Source organism: Archocentrus centrarchus, chromosome 7 (assembly GCF_007364275.1).
Source record: "Archocentrus centrarchus isolate MPI-CPG fArcCen1 chromosome 7, fArcCen1, whole genome shotgun sequence".
In the NCBI taxonomy this organism is placed as follows: Eukaryota; Metazoa; Chordata; class Actinopteri; order Cichliformes; family Cichlidae; genus Archocentrus; species Archocentrus centrarchus.
The window spans coordinates 32,763,616-32,781,899 of record NC_044352.1 but is presented as its reverse complement, the minus strand read 5'-3'; the positions used below and the strand labels follow the sequence as shown (position 1 = coordinate 32,781,899).

At 43.9% G+C, this 18,284-nt stretch overlaps 1 protein-coding gene across 1 annotated transcript; it reads right to left on the bottom strand.

Moving 5' to 3' along the window:
- Positions 1-8,471: 8,471 nt before the first annotated feature.
- On the bottom strand, positions 8,472-18,082 carry fkbp1ab (FKBP prolyl isomerase 1Ab). Its single transcript, XM_030733988.1, has 5 exons — positions 17,889-18,082; positions 17,737-17,784; positions 14,032-14,144; positions 11,419-11,574; positions 8,472-9,809 (listed from the first exon to the last, which is right to left on the bottom strand). The coding sequence occupies exons 1-4, from the start codon at positions 17,923-17,925 to the stop codon at positions 11,446-11,448; spliced, it is 327 nt and encodes a 108-aa protein (XP_030589848.1). The 5' UTR covers positions 17,926-18,082; the 3' UTR covers positions 8,472-9,809; positions 11,419-11,445.
- Positions 18,083-18,284: the final 202 nt, after the last annotated feature.

Here is an 18,284-nt window from a genome sequence, read left to right as displayed (position 1 = left end):
CTCTGAAACTAGTAAATGTGTTTGCTGTTTGTCTTGTAACTCAGTGTTTCCTTTTGCTGTTTAATCCCTCATTGAAGTCTTGTTTCCTGCGTCTGTTTTCTTGGATTCCTGTTTCCTTGTGGAGCTTTTGGATCATCTGCGCTGCTTTCTGGCGAGGCCTCAGACCTGCAACAAAAACATTTACTTGCAATTCACCTGCCTGCCCACTCTCCACCATTACCTCCCGAGTCACTTGGACGAACAGCCCGTCAGCCCCCTCACAACTTCTGTCAATTTGACTGCACACCACCACAGTGGATTTTAAATCAAACACTAAAGATGTGACTGAAATCCAGACTGTTGGCTTTACTTTGAACAAAAGTATTTTATTTACTGTTTAGGGATTACAGCTGTTTTCATGTATAGTCCCCCCAAAATAATTGAAAATTAACTCAATAGTTTCATGGCTAGGTGAGGCCTGTACCCTTGTTATTCAAATTAGGAGATAAAAGAACTGGAGTCTGTTCCATTCAGTATCTGTTCCCTGAAACTTTTAATGTGATGACAGAGGAGCTCATTATAACCCAAAATCTCAGAGAGAGCAAAATCTGACTTTAAAAGAGGAGGAATGTATTGACCAGCTCAGCAACACCAAAAGGCTGAAAGACCACAAAAGGAAAAGTGAATGCAGAATTCTTTCCTCAGTTAAGAAAAAGCCTTCAACATCTAAACAAGTCAAGGATACTCTCAAGGACACCGAGTGTCCTTGAGAGTATGGTTGTAGACATTGATAAAGTCTACAAACATGAAGCAGCTTCATGAATGTAAATACTTACAACAAGATGCAAACAAATAGTTACGCTCAAGAACAAGAGGCCTAGATTAGACTGTGCCAAAAACCATCTCAATCTGCACAGTTCTGGAAAAAGAAACACAGGAAACCAAGATTAACTTCCACCAGATTGGAAGAGAAAAGTATGAAATAGCCCATAATTGGACACATACTGCATCATGTGTCAAACATAATAGAGGCATTGTTATAGTACAGGCATATATGACTGCCAATGGAAATGGCCCACTAGTGTTTGATCATGTGACTGCTAATAGAAGTAGCAGTGACGTAGTATTGGTCAAGTATCACTGGTAGAATATTCCACTGTGACCATAGCTGGAGGTTTTCTATTGGTGGGACACCACTAAAAAATGAGCCATTGTTTCCATAAAGTCTGACTTCCTGATGGAGGCTTGAATGCTGAAATGTTGTTCAGCATAAACATTATAACACTAACAATGGTAAAACCTCTCAAACACAACTCAGGAAGATTGTATGTTTGTTCATCAGGTGCTGTTTGTTTTTGAACCCCCCGTCCTTTCCTTTCCTTGCTTCTCTTCTTGCTAATCTGCCCCTCTCCAGCTATCAGCTCTGGGGCCTATTCCAGGAAGCAGGTTTAGCTACAGCTCTGGGTTTGTTAACCCTAAAATGAGGGAGACTCAGGTTTTCAGTTCCAGAAAGAGAGCTAACTCCAACTCTGAGTCAGTAACTGGGGTAACAGACTCTGTGAACCTAACCTGGCAGGTTTTATCCAACAAACTTGGGTGTCTCTCTGACTCCTCCCCTCCTGCTGCACCTGAACCACCTGTCTGACTCTCCCATTCATTTCCTCATTCATAAAGTGGCTGTCAGAGCATCAGAGGAGCGAATTCATCTGCAGACGTTTATGTTTCTACAAGCACTGAAATCCCAGCTAGATGTTAGTTTGTTATTTTTTGTGCATAACATGAAGCTTTTACAGTCAACAGGCTGTAAGGACGGAGACAGCGATGATGTCATGGATTTATAATGAGCGCAGCTGCAGCTGTCAGACTGTCAGTCAGTTCCTCTGAAGCATTTACTGTACTTACTGTAGCATCACTGTTACATCACACTGATGTGGATGAAGCTTTAGACACAGAACACACTTTGGACAGAAAAATGTCTGGATCCTGGAGATGACGTGAATGTTTGAGTGAAGATGAGGCTGAAATGATTTTACGACTTGAAAACTGAATTAAATGGATTTAAAGTGACTAAAATCATCATTTGGAAAGCTATGATGTCTGAAATTCAGAGTATGAATCTTGACATATTTTCCATTGTAAATCACCTAAATCTTTGATCATAGGCTCTATAACGGATCCACAAACTGTGTCCAAGTCCACCTTCACAGCAGGATGATCCAAATGGATCAGGGATTCAGACCGGATAAGGCCCAGATCCAGGTCAGGATTCAGTCATTTTCCAGCTCATCCAGTCCGGATCCGTTCATAATGGATTCATTTCCCGACATGATCTGCATTCTTTAATTAAAATGGCTCCTCCCAAAACTGAACTGAAATTTTTTAAATCCTATAAAGCTGAGATATTCATTTTAATCTTTTTGCCTTTATTGGTAAAACTTCACATTCATTACAGACTTGGAAAGCTGCTCTGAATGTTTTCAGTTAAATATCAAACTCTGACTGACCTCTGACCTTTAACAGTGGCTCAGTGAAACATCTCTGCTGTGGCTGTCAGAGAGCCATCATCTATCACTGAAGCTGATCTTAGATCAGATTAGAAACAGTTAAACTGGAAACATTAAAGAAGTTTTTCTGTAAATCTCATTGCTCTGATTTATCAAGTAATGGCAGAAACAACAAAATTCTCATTTTTAAAAAAATGAATAAATTGAGGTTGCTTTTCCATCAATAGAGTCCATTTTTACTGTATAATTATTTAAAAAATTAAATGGTCATAAACTGAATTGTCATAAACTGCAGCAAAAAACTGACCTGAGGTCAGCTCTGCCCCTGGGGTCTGCTGCTGTCTCAGTCACTAACACCCAGGTTGGTCAGTAAACTCAGTCTGAGCTGTTTCTCCACATTTTTATCTTCACTTTCTGTCTCCTGCAGTTTGTACGTCAGGCTGCAGCTGAATAATTAAATTTTATAAATCAAACATTAGGATTCAGCTTCATCTGATGAAAGCTCAAGTTGTGTAAATGATGACAGCAGACATTATAAAAGAAATTATATATTTTGTAACAAACTTTTATTCTGCCTATGATGATGTCAGAGTGGGTCAGGCTGATTAAATTAACTCGTCATGCTCCACACTGACACGTGCGAACCTTCATCCATCAAATTAAAATGGAGGCTCTGCTCTTTATTTACCCATTGCCATGGTGACTCCTGGTATCAGAGTTCCATGATGGATTTCTTTCTTTACTCACGCACGCGCTAACTCAGAGTGCACATACTCAGAGTTGATTGAACTAACTCTGATCAGCTGTTCTGGAACAGGAAACTCAGAGTTGCCGATCTCAGAATTGGTCAACTCAGTTTGTTTTTAAACTCAGAGATTATTGAACATGCTTCCTGGAATAGGCCCCTGGTGTTGCAAAAGTACACACTGTCATAAGTGTGGCAGGCAGAGTGGATCCAAATACAGGACTGAGGAAGCTGAATGTAAACTCAAAAACAAAAACTCGGCTTTATTGCCGGTAGCTCACAAAATACAAGGAAACATGAAAAGCTCTACAGGAGCAAATAATCCAACGGATAAGGACTCGTGAGGAAACACAGAACAAGTAAACACATTACCTGAGGAGAAAGACACAAGGAACGGAGGAAAACGGAGGACTTAAATACACACACGTGGTGATTAGGGAAAGAGGACACAGAAAAATAGAATCTAACTAATGAACAAGGGGAAGAAAAACTAAACAATACAAATGAGACAAAAGATTAGCAAAATGAAACAGGAAGTAACACGGAACGACCAACAAACACAAACTTCACAAGGCACGGGGAACACAGGCAAACCTGAAAACAAGACGCTTCATGACTGTCGCCTGAAAATTGGGTTTTGCGAAGAGAGTTTTAAGAAAAGCGTGGAAGGTTTCAAGAAATGTGTCTTAGTATAAATCAGTCATTTGTTGAGTTGTATGACTGAAATGTGAGTTGTAACTGCATGAACAAAAACACGGTCTATCACAGTTGCTGAAGATTCATACAAAATTACTGTTCTCCTAGTCTTCGTGCTCATTCACTACTTCTTCCACACTCTTCTTCCTCTGTCTCAGATTGTTTCCATCCATTGTTAATGATATCAGCACTGAGCTCACATCCCTAGCTCTGCACTCTGAACTCCATCCATCCATTCTCTTCCGCTTATCCGGGGCCGGGTCGCGGGGGCAGGAGCCTAAGCAAAGAAGCCCAGGCTTCCCTCTCCCCAGCCACCTCCTCCAGCTCATCCGGAGGGACCCCAAGGCGTTCCCAGGCCAGCCGAGAGATATAATCCCTCCAGCGTGTCCTGGGTCTACCACGGGGCCTCCTCCCGGTGGGACATGCCCGGAACACCTCACCTAAGAGGCGGCCAGGAGGCATCCTAATCAGATGCCCGAGCCACCTCAACTGGCTCCTTTCGATGTGGAGGAGCAGCGGCTCTACTCTGAGCCCCTCCCGGATGGCCGCACTCCTCACCTTATCTCTAAGGGAGAGGCCAGCCACCCTTCGAAGGAAACTCATTTCTGCCGCTTGTATTCGCGATCTTATTCTTTCGGTCACTACCCAAAGCTCGTGGCCATAGGTGAGGGTAGGAACGTAGATCGACCAGTAAATCGAGAGCTTCGCTTTTACACTAAGCTCTCTCTTCACCACGACAGACCGGTGCAGCGTCCGCATCACTGCAGAGGCAGCCCCAATCCGTCTGTCGATCTCCCGCTCCCTTCTCCCATCACTCGTGAACAAGACCCCGAGATACTTGAACTCCTCCACATGGGGTAAGAACTCGTTCCTGAGCCGGAGAGAGCACTCCACCTTTTTCCGGCTGAGGACCATGGCCTCAGACTTAGAGGTGCTGATTCTCATACCGGCCGCTTCACACTCGGCTGCGAACCGTTCCACTGCGAGCTGGAGGCCACCCCCTGATGAAGCCAACAGAACCGCATCGTCCGCAAAAAGCAGAGATGAGACTCTGAGGCCACCGAGGAAGAAGCCTTCTGCCACCTGGCTATGCCTAGAAATTTTGTCCATAAAAATTATGAACAGAATCGGTGACAAAGGGCAGCCCTGACGGAGTCCAACACCCACAGGAAACGAATCCGACTTATTACCGGCTATACGGACCAAGCTCTCACTGCGGTTGTACAAAGACTAATTTGGCCCGCAACAACGGGCCAGACACCCCATACTCCCGCAGGACCTCCCAAAGGACACCCCGAGGGATGCGGTCGAATGCCTTCTCCAAGTCCACAAAGCACATGTAGACTGGTTGGGCAAACTCCCACGCACACTCGAATATCCTTGAGAGGATAAAGAGCTGGTACAGCCTTCCACGACCAGGACGAAAACCGCATTGTTCCTCCTGAATCCGAGGTTCGACTAACGGACGCACCCTCCTTTCCAGCACCCTGGCATAGACCTTACCGGGGAGGCTGAGTAGTGTGATCCCCCGAAAGTTGGAGCACACCCTCCGGTCTCCCTTCTTAAAGATGGGGACCACCACCCCGGTCTGCCAATCCATTGGCACTGCCCCAGATCTCCACGCAATGTTGCAGAGGCGTGTCAACCAAGACAGCCCTACAACATCCAGAGCCTTCAGGAACTCAGGGCGAATCTCGTCCACCCCAGGGGCCCTGCCACCAAGGAGTTGTTTAACTACCTCAGTGACCTCACCCCCAGTGATGGTCAAGTCATCTCCCTCGTCCCCAGACTCTGCTTCCACTACAGAAGGCGTGTCAGTGGGATTCAGGAGGTCCTCGAAGTATTCCTTCCACCGTCCGACTATAGCCTCAGTTGAAGTCAGCAGCACCCCACCCGCACTATAAACCATGTGAGTGGAGCACTGCTTTCCCCTCCTGAGTCGCCTGACGGTTTGCCAGAATCGCTTCGATGCCGTCCGAAAGTCTTTTTCCATAGCCTCACCGAACTCCTCCCACACCCAAGTTTTTGCTTCGGCCACTGCCCGAGCTGCATTCCGCTTGGCCTGCCGATACCTGTCAGCTGCCTCCGGAGTCCCACAGGCTAACCAAGCCCGATAGGACTCTTTCTTCAGCTTGATGGCTCCCTTCACCTCCGGTGACCACCATCTGGTTCGGGGGTTACCACCACGACAGGCACCAACCACCTTGCAGCCACAGCTCTGAGCAGCAGCCTCAACAATGGAGGTGCGGAACATGGTCCATTCAGACTCAATGTCCTCAGCCTCCCTCGGAATGCTGTCGAAGTTCTGCTGGAGGTGGGAGTTGAAGATCTCCCGGACTGGGGCTTCTGCCAGGCGTTCCCAGCACACCCTCACAATACGTTTAGGTGTGCCAGGTCTGTCCAGCATCTTCCCCCGCCACCTGATCCAACTCACCACCAGGTGGTGATCAGTTGACAGCTCAGCTCCTCTCTTCACCCGAGTGTCCAGAACATACGGCCGCAGATCTGATGATACGATTACAAAATCGATCATCGACCTGCGACCTAGGGTGTCCTGGTGCCATGTGCACTTATGGACATCCTTATGTTCGAACATGGTGTTCGTTATGGACAAACTGTGGTTTGCACAGAAGTCCAATAACAAAACACCATTCGGGTTCAGATCAGGCAGGCCGTTCCTCCCAATCACGCCCCTCCAGGTCTCACTCTCATTGCCCACGTGAGAGTTGAAGTCTCCCAGCAAGACTATGGAGTCCCCAGATGGAGCACCCTCCAGCACCCCACCCAGCGACTCCAAAAAGGGTGGGTACTCTGAACTGTCATTCGGCGCATAAGCGCAAACAACAGTCAGGACCCGTTCCCCAGCTCGAAGGCGCAGGGAAACTACCCTCTTGTCTACTGGTGTAAACTCCGACGTACAGGCAGCAAGCCGGGGGGATACAAGAATACCCACCCCAGCTCACCGCCTCTCACCGAGGGCAACTCCAGACTGGAACAGAGTCCAGCCCTTCTCCAGGAGACTGGTTCCAGAGCCCAGGCCATGCGTTGAGGTGAGCCCAACTATATCTAGCTGGTATCTCTCAACCTCACGCACTAGCTCAGGCTCCTTCCCCACCAGAGAGGTGACATTCCATGTCCCAATAGCCAGTTTCGATAGCCGGGGATCGGTCCGCCAGGGCCTCCGCCCTCGGCCACCGCCCGACACACACTGCACCCGACCCCTACGACACCTCCTGCGGGTGGTGGGCCTACAGGAGGGCGGGCCAATGTAACCTCTTCGGGCTGCGCCCGGCTGAGCACCACGGGCTAATGCCCGGCCACCAGACGCTCTCCCTCGAGCTCCCTCCCCAGGCCTGGCTCCAGGGTGGGGCCCCGGTAACCCTATCCCGGGCAGGGTAAACTGTTCCCTCGTTGTTGCAAACATAGGGGTCTTCTGAACTGCTCTTTGTCTGGACCCTCACCCAGGACCAGTTTGCCATGGGAGACCCTACCAGGGGGACAAGCCCCCGGACAACATAGCTACTGGGATCACTGGGGCACACAAACCCCTCCACCACGATAAGGTGGCGATTCACGGAGGAGTGAATCGCCAAAAGTTCATATTCATGATATTTGTTGCTTAACAAACCACTCAATTCCAACAAATTTGTCCAACAATAAACAGAGTATATGGAAATGGTTGACTCAGCTTGAATTTATTGGTTAATTCATTATCTAGCTTCAAAATTTTTAAGAACATGGTATTACTTGCTTTCTCAACCAATTTAGTTATAAAAAGCTAGACAAATAATAAAAAATGTACTAATTCAGTATAAATCAAATTGATCCGTTTTGACTGGAAGAAGAGTCAAATGATGCATCATCAGCCCCGTTTTTATGTGAGCATGCACAAAGCCTGGGCTAACAGAGGAAGTTGATAACCACGGTTGTGATACCTGTTATCTCTGACTGGGGTTTTAAATTTTGTCAGTCTAATGCAAAAAAAATGCTTATGTTCAACTTGCTTCATAGTTCTCCCCTCAGGCGAAGTCCCCAGGCATCCTGAGCACCTTTTAAAGGTTCTACGTCGTACCAAATGTTATTGCATAAAGGATGAAATGTGCATAAAAGCTTTATTTTACAGCTTGTAGGCCTGGTGGTGAAATAATTTAAAACAATCATTTCTATAGTGTTGATCTGATGTTAATAAAGTTCATTATGTAAGCTGTTTATTAATTTAGTTGACTAGGTTCCCCCAGACAGTGGCATGACTTGTGGATGAGTGATCAGTCAATAAAAAAGCTCCCATTTAACACCAGAGGCAGCCGCTAAAGCCACGCGGCACGCGTGGCCAACATGGTTTTTGTTTTGTGACCTTCAACACTGCTGAATGAACATCTGATTGGTCTGCACTTCAAACCTCCTGCTTCAATCCAGCCACTACTGGCCATTCTAGCACTGTGTATTTGGTTCAATGAATAGGATTTTGTGTTTTATTAATTCAGAAAAACTGTCATAAATCAAATACAGTAGAGTGGGAAAAAATACAACAATTTTCCACAGGAAGGTGGAGAGCACTTCTTTTATTTTAAATATGTCTTCATTGGTTTAGCCTGCAGTAATGCATCAGCACGTAACTACACAGTACAGAGGTGGACTGCTGCCACACCGGTTGCAGCTTGGCCAATATGCAACATCAACAGTCAATATCAGACAGCCAGGCCAGCAAATCCCTTCATTTAAACTCCATTTAAAACTACTTTTTTTTTTTGAGATACAAAAACCACTAGGTTGCCTGTGTCAGCAATTTTTTTTTTAACGACAACACAGACTTCAGTTAGGCAGTGTGGTACTTTACAGTGGCAAAAATATCAAATAAAATAAAACAAAAAAAGAGATTTATCATCACAGGTTGAACATCAGCTATGTTGATTCTCGGAGATAAAAAGTTAGCATCTGAAAAAATACAGAATTGAAGTTACACAAAATAAATCAGGGGAGGCCACAATTTGATTGACACTGCCCCCTTCATTTCAAGCATTTCCACCTTTTTTTGTAACACAAAAATAACCAAAGTCCAATTGATGTGCGTTCACACAAATCCCATCTTTGCACTGTTCGACCTGTGTATGGCTTTAAATGGGGTTTAAAGACTTGGCAAGATGAGAAGGCAGTAATAACACAAAATCAGATGCAAAGCTTTCAGCATGTACACACTAAGTTTCCATCAGACCTACAACATGCAGATAGGGCAAGGTAGTAACCGTGTATCTGGTGAGAATATGTAGGCACATGAGAGCTATCTACAACTGTGACTTGTTTTTTGTTTTTTTTGCGCCAGCTTCATTTAGCAACAGTGATGAAAAAGTAAACACAGTGGTGTTACACAGAAACTCAGTTCCTGTACTGCACCCTTAAGGCCTCCCAGGACTTTTCACTATAAGTAGCCATTAAATTCAACCCTAAGCCTATTTAACCCAATTTGAAGCTGGGTAGGGATACAAATGTGTGCTTTTCATATGCATTTGTACATTTTTTTTTTTTTTGGAATACAACAAGCTGTTAAACATATAACATCAGTATGAGTTTGACTCATAATAGATGAATGTTGCTGCTAATGGTTCATCGGTATTGTACTTCTCAGCGTAACCATGCACAACACTTCTAAAAACACAAAGAAAAGCAATTTAATTAGCATTTTAAGATTAAGAACATGGAAGTTTGTAAGGTTATGGCCCATGGTTTTCTAGGAGGAAGAATAGGATGGAAAAACAGAATCAACTCAGTCACAGAGACAAAATAAAACAAACTGTCATAGTTTGATGAAATACGTAGTGGAATATTGACTTGAGCCTCAAGTGCAGACTCTCCTAGCTTCTCTCCTGGTCGCCCATGTAGGAAGTCACCTGTGAGGACAACATGAAGCAGCACATCTTATTTTAAAAGCATTTTAGGATGCACAGGTGGTACCTCTGAAACTTAAGATGGCTCTAAATTTTAATCCAAACTAAACAGTCTGTAGTACTAATTAGTACATAAGTATTCAACGGTTGGCATCTAGCCAGAAGTTCCATTCAATCCATCCATCCATCCATCCATTCTCTTCCATTTATCCTGTTCAGGGTCGCAGGTGGGCTGGAGCCTATCCCAGCTGACATAGGGCAAGAGGCAGGGTACACCCTGTACAGGTCGTCAGCCTGTCGCAGGGCTAACACAGAGAGACAGACAACCATTCACACTCACTTCAGTGTTATTCATCTAGTGCAAATTCACAACACCAGTCATGTTATGAGATAAACTCCCTACAATGTTAGAGGGAAAACCCCAACAATGAGACCCCGATAGACAAATGGAAAAATATTTGAATAGGAGCACCTTCTGGATCCAATCTGGATTTGACTGAGGTGGTACTTGGATGGAATATAGCATATACACTATATTGCCAAAAGTATTCACTCACCCATCCAAATCATTGAATTCAGGTGTTCCAATCACAGGGAGCTGTAGCCCATAGCTGTCTGCTGAGCCTCACATTCACTAAGCTGAATCACTGTAATGAAATTCTATTTTTTAGTCTTAATTTACACTAATTATGAGGTATCGATGTCTTTGTGTTATGCCTGTATAGTTTCTGGATGCAGTTTGTAAACCAAGCTTTTGAGTGTTAACACTCCATCCTCTTCTCTAAATACGGTCATTTCTGGTTCAGAGTAACCAACAAAGTCATGGAAAAAAAAAACCACTAACATTGAAGCTTCAAAAATCAGTGTCCAGAAATCAATGGGTGATGTCATTTTGTCTAAAATACAAAAAAAAAAAAAAAACCTCAGTGGCAGCTTTAAAAAAAGTAAATAAATAAATAACAGAATGCCTTCACTCCCATGACATTTTTATCCAAAAACCTTTGAGTTTCAGCATACAAGCCTTCATCAGTGTTAAAGTGTGAATGTTGGTTGCTAAAGTAGCTTATATAAATATACACATGTAAGTATAGATTACACAAAAACCTATTCTAATCCTGTGAACAAGATGCCACTGTAACAGGGTTGTACAGTGTGCGATTCGACTTAAACATGTAGCGGAAGCGATACACATCTACACAGCTACATTAGCTCAGTTTTCAACCCAAATTTAGCCAGTTCATATTCATGAGTGAATATGTCAGTATTGTAGCTACAAATATAGCTACCAAAAAAGCTAGCTAAGCATTGTGCTATAGTAGTGTGTTAAAATACTGTAGCTGTGTCCTACGGGGACAACAAAGAAATGACAACTATACCAGTTCATCTATTAAAAGTGTGGTAGAGAGAAAAGCTTAAGAAAATGAATGTAGGTGGCTAGGTCAAGCATGACTTCAACTTGCAAGCATGCTAGCAGTTAGCTTACCAATAACAGCTACATAGCTTATGAGCTTTTGCTGTGCTACATCCTGGGCTGCCTGGTGAATATGTGATCTAGCTAAAACTTCCATTACCAACAACAAGGTCACATTATAACTTTTTGCAGATTACTCACACAACATTAAAAAAAAGAGGGTTTGTTTCACTCCAAACCCAGCAGCTCCACATCAAAGATGAGCGTGGCATTGGGTGGTATTATGCCCGGATGGCCTTTGTTTCCATACGCGTAGTCAGGAGAGCAGGTCAGCTTGGCTCTCTGACCAACACTCATCTGGATGTAAGAGGAGAAAGAGGAGGAGAAAGAAACAGGACAAAGACAATGGATTGTTATTGAGCAGTTCTTCTGCTAGAAGATACAGTTAATTGGATCATAATGCTGTCTCTGCTGTGGAAGTGAGATAATAAGCCACAGGGGACAGTAAAAATATCTTGTTTACTAATGATGCTTCAGTTTTTCTCAATCTTATCCACGGTGTACCCACTCTGACTGCTTTATTGCACAATAGCAAATGTTGCAATCTAACTCTAGATACCCTATAGGGATATTAAAGAGCCCACTGAATGCACAGAGGACTTGAAGTTGCTGCTGTGAATCTACAGGACGTCCACACATGCAACACCAGCCGCCTCATTTAAATGCTCCATGGCTGAGCGGGTGAGATATGGAGTTGAGTCCTTGCTGTGTTGGTCCACAGAGGGAGAGTTAATGGAAAGCTTGGTTAGCGAAAACTCAATAAAAGAACTATGTCAATAAATTCATGTGTTTCAGTAACAAAATGCATCTTCTTTCTAACCTTCCCAATTACATTTGCCTCTAAATCATGACTGCTGAAGCCGCTGAGCTGCATGACTTCTCCCCCAGAATCTGTATGATCAGTGGCATAAAATACACTGTAGAAAGTCCTCTGACGGGATTGGAATAAATTCACAGAGCTTATGATTAGATTCATTGCCTGATCATTATTTTATATGTGAAGTATCAGGGTTTCTGTGGGGTCTGTCAGATACAAATTTAAGACTTTTTAAGACCACATAATAAGCTGTTTATTTCCTTTCCACAGTTAACCCAGTCCAACCAACCAAAGCACACAGATTCATTGATATCTGCACCTCATTCCTATCAGCTGAATTTCATAATTCACAGTAATATAATCAATCTACTTACATGACCTGTAACCAGACAAGTAGCAGAATCATGACTTTATGGATTTAAAAAAAAAAATCACTGTCCAAGCTACTGTGATAGCAGGAGCAGTGGCATTTGCTGTAGGTCTGATGAAACTGATCTTTATAAACAGGTAACAGTGAACATGTGTACACAAGCAAAATCTGAACAAGATTATCAGTCCAGGAATTTTTCTGATGTCAGTTTTCTAGCCCGTTTCTAGTCTGAGTAGTAACGGCTAATCGTGTTTGAGTGGGCCTGACTGCATGTCTGCAAACTGTCCAAGTGGAAAGCAAAAGAGGAAGACATTTTGCAAAATGCAGTCCCAGTTTTTAATCTTTTGCCTGATGAAAATTTTGCTTCAAACTCCCTTTTTTCATAGATCTGCATTCATGGTGGGTCTGTAATCACACACACACAAAAAAAAACTAGTGCAGCCTAAACTTCATCAAATATTGCAGATTAGGCTGCTGTATCAGTTATCTAGCCAATAACTGGCCACACAAAACATTGGCTGTTACTCCCAGAGGCAAAGTAGTTCCCACATAGACTTTACGTGGGTGGAGCGGTCAGGCACATCAACGGCCACCTGCATATATTTCGCAACTCGTTTGGGAATTTTTTACTGAACTTGTGATTGAAATTCTAGTGTTTTTTTTTGTTGTTTTTTAACTCTTAGGACTAATTAGCAGCTATCCGTGTCTGTGTGATGCACCCAGAGTCTGCTAACCAAGTTAGTTAGCACTAGCTGATAACTTAGCATTCCAACCTCTCCTATAAATAAGGTCACTTCTGGCTCCAGAAAAATAAGATGGCAGCAGCCAAAATTCTACTGTTGAGACTTCAAAATAAGAACTCCAACACCAGTGGATGATGTCAAGGTGGTTATTCCCATCTTTTACATATAGTCTATGGTTGTTAACTGGACTGAAAAGTAACTGAAACTTTGTAAAAACAAACTTTCTGTTTGAGGCTGGGTGAATATATAATAATAATATATTTAGTGAATTATCATCTTCAGTGAGCCCTGTAGTTAAACTCTTAACTCCACCATCTTGGACTGCAGCTGTTGAAGGCAGGCTTTTTTTCTGCTGTACAGCTTCTGAGAGCTCAGCATAGCAGCACATGACCCAGTTCTCCATCTGTTTCTGGTTTTGGTAAGAGTGGCCCATTGCATAGCAAGGACTACCAACACCAGCTACAGTCCAAGATAGTGGAGCTGGAATCTGTCCAACCGCAGGACCAGATCCTTACAAACCAGCTGAAAGATACTGAAGACCGCCACACCAGCAGCCTGGTCAGCAACTCAGCTGGTAGGGGAAAATACAAGATGGAAAGGGCTGGGGTTAGCTGCCTGGCAGCCTTTCAAAATAAAAGAAGACAGTTCTCTAGTAAAGTGACGGCAGATGTCATAATCGAATAAAAGTAAAAATGCTTAAATGAGTCACCGTACTTGGGCAGCAACCCACCCTGTAAAGTCTTGGTGTGAGAAACACTGTAATGTTACTGATATTAACCTTTTTACTATCTTCTTAAGCCGTTTCTCCAAGTTCTCCAGCCTACCTGCACTACTCCCTCTTCCCAGCCTCGGATCACTTCCTGCTTGCCAATCTTAAACCGGAAAGGCTTGTCTCTATCACGAGAGGAATCGAACTTCCGTCCATCTGTCAGGGAGCCTGCAAAAAAGGAGACGGAGAGATGGAGGTATGTTGTGAGAGAGAAATAGAAACAACTGCTGGCGCACGCCCTTATCCAGCTGTTGTAAAAGCCAGCTATTACCTCTGAACATGCATAATTACAGGACCGATCACTCACAGAATGTTCAGGCCAGCTAATATCCAGCATTTACAAGATGTTTCATAAAACCATTGGAAACAATGACATCTTACAAGCTTGTCTGGCAGCCATCATCTCTGCTGTGTTTATACTGGGTGTACAAATAAAGGGATTCTGAGGATTCAGAAATAGAAGCTGCAGCTGTCTGCATGGTGGGTTTCACAGTGACAGTCAGGAAAATGCAGACATCAGTGCACAGAATAGCAGCCCTCCAACACTATTTCTGCTAGCGCTATTACTGTTATTAGCATCATCATGGCAGGGTGTGTGTCTGTGTCTGTGTATGTTTGTGTGTGTGTGTGTGCTTGTGGTAGCTTGGTGTGCTGTGATGTGTGTAGGTGGAATATCACACATGTCAATACGCAGATCAGGAGGTGAGGTGGTAAGATGCAGCCTGTAATCCAGGCAGCAAAGTGGGTGTCCTGTTCTCTTCTGGACATCTAGATATCATCCTGAGGGAATAATCTGGATGAGCTGAAAGGTCCGATCCAATCCAAGCATTGCAGTGCAAACAACCCAGTAGCAACTTTCTCACACACTGACTGCTTCCTGGATGCAGAGTTGTTCCTAAACCCCAGACAAGCCAAGTTTTGATCTTCACACAGATGTCTGCATTAAAAAAGACTTGCTTGTGTAATGGAATATCCTGTTTCATGTCAAGATTGCTTTTTAAGCTGACAGGAAGGGAGACGGCTCAGAGAGGAAATCCTGTAGATTGTGGGATATTAAAAAAGAACCAATGCAGGCTCAAGCCTGAAAACAAATTTTCAAAAAAATGCTTTGCGTTGCAAAGCCTAAATCAGCGCTTACTTCAAGTTACATAATCTCGAGGCAAAGAGGCTTGTGTTACAGGGTGAGTTATGTCTGTCTTACCAGGCAACAAGCTGTGCCAAACTAAGAACAGGTGCAGACAAATATGTAGTCTAGCATGCTGGGGAGTCCACGACAGGATCTACATTTACATTTTATTCTCTTTTAATACACTGCAAAGCATGCTAATGATATCTGTCAGTCTGTCCACTACTTTTACTTCTCAACAGCAACATAAGGAGGGATTCCCACGAAGCAGTGTGCAATTTCCAGAAAAGAACTCCTGATGGCTTTGCTGATCCACTAACTTCATGTCCCCCTCGTGCTTTTCATGTAGCACTGACATTAGGGCACATTTTTAATGTTTGCAGTACTCTGGCAACAGCAAAAGCCACAAACCTAATAGCACTGACTCTATTAGCATGCAAACACACTACGCAACCTTAGCACACAGTGTTAGCTTTAACACTGTGAGTAAGTTAGCATGCAAACATTAGTGTTTAGCTGAAGCTCTGTTTAAATGACAGTGAAAAACATGGACATAGTCACTCACTGATTAGTGAAAGCTCATTATGAAGCCTCAAGCTGAGCTTTTGACTGTGGCCATCTCAGTGTGACAAGTGAGAGCTGGCTGTGACTGTGAAACCGCACAGCTATTGGCTAACCGCGTGTCAATTATAAGTCTTAGCCACTCTAGATAATCCTCCGTTCTAATACTTAGAATGACCAAAATTTACAAAATAGACTTAACGCTTATTCCATGTGATGTTTAACAAATTATTTAACCCGTAAACTCATCAGAAAAGTATTTACAGAGGTCAAGGCCAGGGGCCATTTTCCTGTAGACCACTACAGGACTGGAAATTTGCTTGCAACTTCGCCCCCTGCTGCCTATTAAAAAGAATGCAGGCTCACAGTGCTGTTAGCATCTAGTTTTACACAGAGCATAGAGCACCGCTTACAGTGTTATCTGTGGTGCAGGTTTTACATAAAACTGATGATTAGCTTTTCCTTTAGCACCAGCATCAGGGCAAATTTTTAAATTTACTTCAATGCTTTAGTAATACAGAAAGCCGCAAAACTAATAGCGTTAATGATTGCTAACTAGCATATTTGAGCATGCCAACCCGCTACATGACAGTGGTGAATATGGTTTCTGTTACAGAAACCTGTTATACAATACAGGCTCACAGAGCTGTTTGTATAATACAGCTTGATAAAGAATTGAAATACCCTTCACCGTTGGCTGTGGCACTTACATGTGTGATGGCGTGAATACATTATTACATTATTAGTTTGTTTTTTTTTTAACCTTTTTTTTTTTTTATAGTGTAAAGTGCTTGAACTGGTCAGTAAGACTAGAAAAACAAGGGGAAAAAATCCAGACTTTCAAATGTTTGTTGTTTGTTTTTATGGCTTTCTAAAGATCTTATCAGTCTTTATATGCACCCTGCGGTTTTGGATTATTGGTTAGACAACAAGACACTTTAAGCTGTCAACAATGTGGACTCTCAGTGAGCTACTTCGTTTCCTCGTTTGTATGCATTTTTAGACCAAATGATTCACTCACTGATGAGTATACCTGTGATTATTAATTAATACAGAAAATAAGCCTTAGTTGTAGCCTGTGCTGTACATCAGTCCTATGGCTGCATCCTGGTGGCACAAAGGTGGTGTTAAAAATAAAGGATATGACTAATACTGCTAACTCTTCCAGAGTAACTAGTGACCAATACTCATTTCCACTCACATGATGTGCAATTCTCTAGAAAATATTAGAGGATTGAGCCTGCTATTATTGTAGTCACCCAGACAGTTATAATCCGCTCAGCTAAACGCCACCAAACCCCCCACCCCCACGACCCCAGAGAAACTCCAACAAAGACAGAAAAGCGCTGGAAATCAGACGGGATTTAAAACCCTGCTGTCTGGACTGCTCTGGTCTGTCTGGTGCTCTGAGTGAACCCTGCGGCGGAATCAGCCTGCACCCCCACCCACCACCACCACTTTTTTTTTTTTTTTTTTTCCTTTGGTTAATTCTCCAAACAAGACAAATGACCACATTCATCCAGTGGTCTTCATGAGGCTGTAACGGAGCGGTCGGCCCAGACTGAGGCGCGCATTATTTTACGCAGCGGTGAATCCAGAGCACCGTCCCCGGGACACACCACCTCCACCACTACTGTTGCTGATGCTGCTGTGCACATTTTCACCCAACCAAATATACGAAGCGCAAATGTGCAGGGAGCAGAAAAGCGAGGAAGGGGTTAAATTTCCACGCAGCCCGGTCGGTGACTGACAGTAATACCTCTTTGCCCTACTGAGAAATCACTGCTTGGAGAGGTCTGAGGCACAAAAAATGTCTGCTGTGCATACTTTGTCCTGCTGCACGTCGCTCTGAATGCAACACTCACAGCGTTCCTGTGAGGATTCACATTATCTACTGCGATACTTTGAGGATTACCACGCTGAGCTATTTTTCATAACGGGTGCAGGAGACAGTTGCCCACAGCCGTCACGCCACTTGGACGGCCTTTATGTGGAGCCACAGGAGTAGCCTAATGTGTAGAATGTGTCCATGCATGTACGGTTAAGTTTCTTAGGTCAAAGACTCAAACTCACCGACATAATGCACCACACACGTCTGCCCTTTTTTGGGGAAAGTCCGTCCTGTGGAGGAACCAAAAGGAAGCTTAACATAACGGGAACATGACGCAATTAAGGCGCTGTTTCTATGGCTGCACGCAAGCACGTTAAGTGTACAGCGGCTTTACCGTCACCGGGGGTGATGGTCTCGATTTCGACTCCCATTTTCAGCGCTGTGTGTCCTGGAGCTGCTGCTGCTGCTGCTGTCCCTGAACACGGCAACACTCCTCCCGCAGTCCGTCTGTCGGCTCGCTCCTCCGGCTCTCTCTCGCTCTCTCTCTCTCTCTCTAACACACACACACACACACACACACGCACACGCACATACACACTTACAGTGGGCGCAGATCAGCGCCAATTGTTCACATCAACACTTCCGTCCACGACCTCCAAAGTAAAACCAAATCTCAGCCAGTGGGATTATCCCTGGCGGTCACGGTGGAGACCCCTTTATTAATTTAGGTTGGATTAACTGTATTAAAATTAATGAAATCCCTCAGCACAATAAAAGAATAAATGCTTAG